The sequence below is a fragment of the Panicum hallii genome, chromosome 3 (assembly GCF_002211085.1).
Source record: "Panicum hallii strain FIL2 chromosome 3, PHallii_v3.1, whole genome shotgun sequence".
Taxonomy (NCBI): domain Eukaryota; kingdom Viridiplantae; phylum Streptophyta; class Magnoliopsida; order Poales; family Poaceae; genus Panicum; species Panicum hallii.
This window is the reverse complement of record NC_038044.1, coordinates 1972275-1974738: the sequence shown is the minus strand read 5'-3', so window position 1 is coordinate 1974738 and position 2464 is coordinate 1972275. Positions and strand designations below refer to the sequence as shown.

Below are 2464 nucleotides of genomic sequence, written 5' to 3'. Positions count from 1 at the left end.
TGTAATGCGCTTCCCCATGGGTATCTGGTAACCACGTATGTAGAGGTATAATCGGCAATTTGACAGCATAAGCAATAAGGAAGCCAAAATACAGTAGTATTTCCAATGTTGCAGGGTATGATTGATTAATCAATCTTTCCAAATCTAATCCGGGTTCATTGGAACCATATAACCCCATACCCAGAACTCCAATTAAGAAAAAATGGAACCGCCTGCAGTATACAAAATAAACTTGGTAGCTGAATACAGACGCCTCTTTCCCCCCCACATGGATAAAAGTAAGTAAACAGGGATTAATTCTAACTCCCACATGATAAAAAAAGTAAAAGGTCTCGTGAAGAGAATAATCCTATTTGACCGCTATACATTGCTAGCATCAGGAAATAGAATAATCGCGAATTCCGGGTAACCGGCCAAGCCTCTAAAGTAGCTAAAGTAGTGATAAATCCTGTCAATAAAATAGATCCTAATGAAAGTCCATCGATTCCCAATCTCCAGTGGAAATCCAAAACATCTATCCATTTTAAATCTTCCTTTAATTGGATTAAGGGATCCTCCAATTGGAAATGATAACAGAATGCATAAGTCATTAGAAGGAATTCTAATAAACAAATAGATATAGTATACCACCTAACGATTTTATTTCCTTTATGAGGTAAAAAGAAAATTAATGAACCTGCAAATATCGGCAAAACAACAAGTATTGTTAACCAAGGAAAATAACTCATGATAAAGTAATAAAGACAAGATACGTTTTGACCAGAAAAGCCCATGCTCGATTATTTCGAGCACAGGCTTCTTCGGTAAAGAGGAATCAGACGATTCAAGTGGAGTTTTTTGTAACGTATCAATAAGATAGAGCCATGCTGCGGGTTGTTTCAGGCCCTAAATAAACGCGGACACTTAAAAAATCTGTTGGGCAGGCGGATTCGCATCTCTTACAACCCACACAATCTTCGGTTCTCGGCGCGGAAGCAATTTGCTTGGCTTTACATCCATCCCAAGGTATCATTTCTAATACATCTGTTGGACAAGCTCGTACACATTGAGTGCATCCTATACATGTATCATAAATTTTTACAGAATGTGACATTGGATCTCTAAATTTTCCTTTTCAACATAAAAATTTTCGATCTGGTAAAAATGAAATTAGTACTATATAAATTAAATGTATTGTCGAATAAATTAGATGTATTGTAGACACCAGACGAAGCAATGGTTTATCCAAACTTTAACAAATAATGCAATATATTTCTTAATCTGTTTGTGAGAAAGCGTGAAAAGAGCCAAGAGACTTGAATTTAAGACTTCAACAGTCATAATTATATGAATTCTACATACTAATTCGAATTAGCCAATAAACTCGGTATCATCTTTTCAATATAAATTATTGCAATATTCAAATTGCAATATCAATGAATTGCAAAAATTCAATATTCAATAAGTAAAAAAGAATACTCTGAAATAACCTACTCAAAAAATGGATATTATTAAACACTAATAAAAAAATAAGATTAGATTTCTATTCATCTTAATGTTCTGTATTATTATATATGCGCCTTTGTTTAGAGGATTCTATGTCTAATTATTCAAAAAATTAGATTGATTGATACGAGTTGATTTCCTGTTACGATGGATGGAAGAAAGAATGGATAGTCCAATAGCTGCTTCAGCAGCCGCAAGGGCTATAACAAAAATTGCGAAAATGTCTCCTTTTAATTGGCGACTATCAAATAGATCAGAAAATGTTACGAGATTTAGATTAATTGAATTCAGTATAAGTTCAAGACATATTAGAGCTCTAACCATGTTTCGGCTTGTGATCAATCCATAGATACCAATCGAAAATAAATAGACACTCAAAAAGAGTACATGCTCAAACATCATTAACTAACTCCTTATCAATCTCGATTCATTTCAATCTGAGGACAAGAATTGAACCGATTCAATTAATTAGAATAGAACAATTACGCAACAAAAGAGAAAAGAAGGTATTTGTTGTGTTGGCAGTAGATGGGTTTTACTAAATCAAAATTGTGATTCTTTAGTTATTTATTTTTTATTTGAAATTCTAAGTATTTCTTATTGTCGAGCCATAGTAATTGCACCTATTAAAGAAACTAGAAGAATTAGGGAAATGAGTTCAAACGGAAGATAAAAATCGGTTGCTAAATGAATCCCAATTTGTTGAACGTTATTTATGAGACCCTGTTCTACTATTTGGTTTGATCTTGTCGTCCAAAGAATTCCATACCACGACGTATCTGGGATAGTAGTCATTAGTGAAAAAGGAATAGTTATACAAAGGAGTAAAGTAAACCCATCTCCAATAGTCCAATAATTCTTATCTTTAGACCACTCTGAGCCGTTTACAAACATTACAGCAAATATGATCAAGACATTTATGGCTCCCACATAAATAAGAAGTTGTGCGACAGCTACAAAGTAGGAATTCAATAAAAAA

At 33.5% G+C, this 2464-nt stretch overlaps 1 protein-coding gene across 1 annotated transcript; it reads right to left on the bottom strand.

The window, feature by feature from the left end:
• Window positions 1-243: 243 nt before the first annotated feature.
• On the bottom strand, window positions 244-806 carry LOC112886038 (NAD(P)H-quinone oxidoreductase chain 4, chloroplastic). Its single transcript, XM_025951788.1, has one exon. The coding sequence runs from the start codon at window positions 771-773 to the stop codon at window positions 300-302; it is 474 nt and encodes a 157-aa protein (XP_025807573.1). The 5' UTR covers window positions 774-806; the 3' UTR covers window positions 244-299.
• Between the last annotated feature and the right edge of the window lie 1658 nt (window positions 807-2464).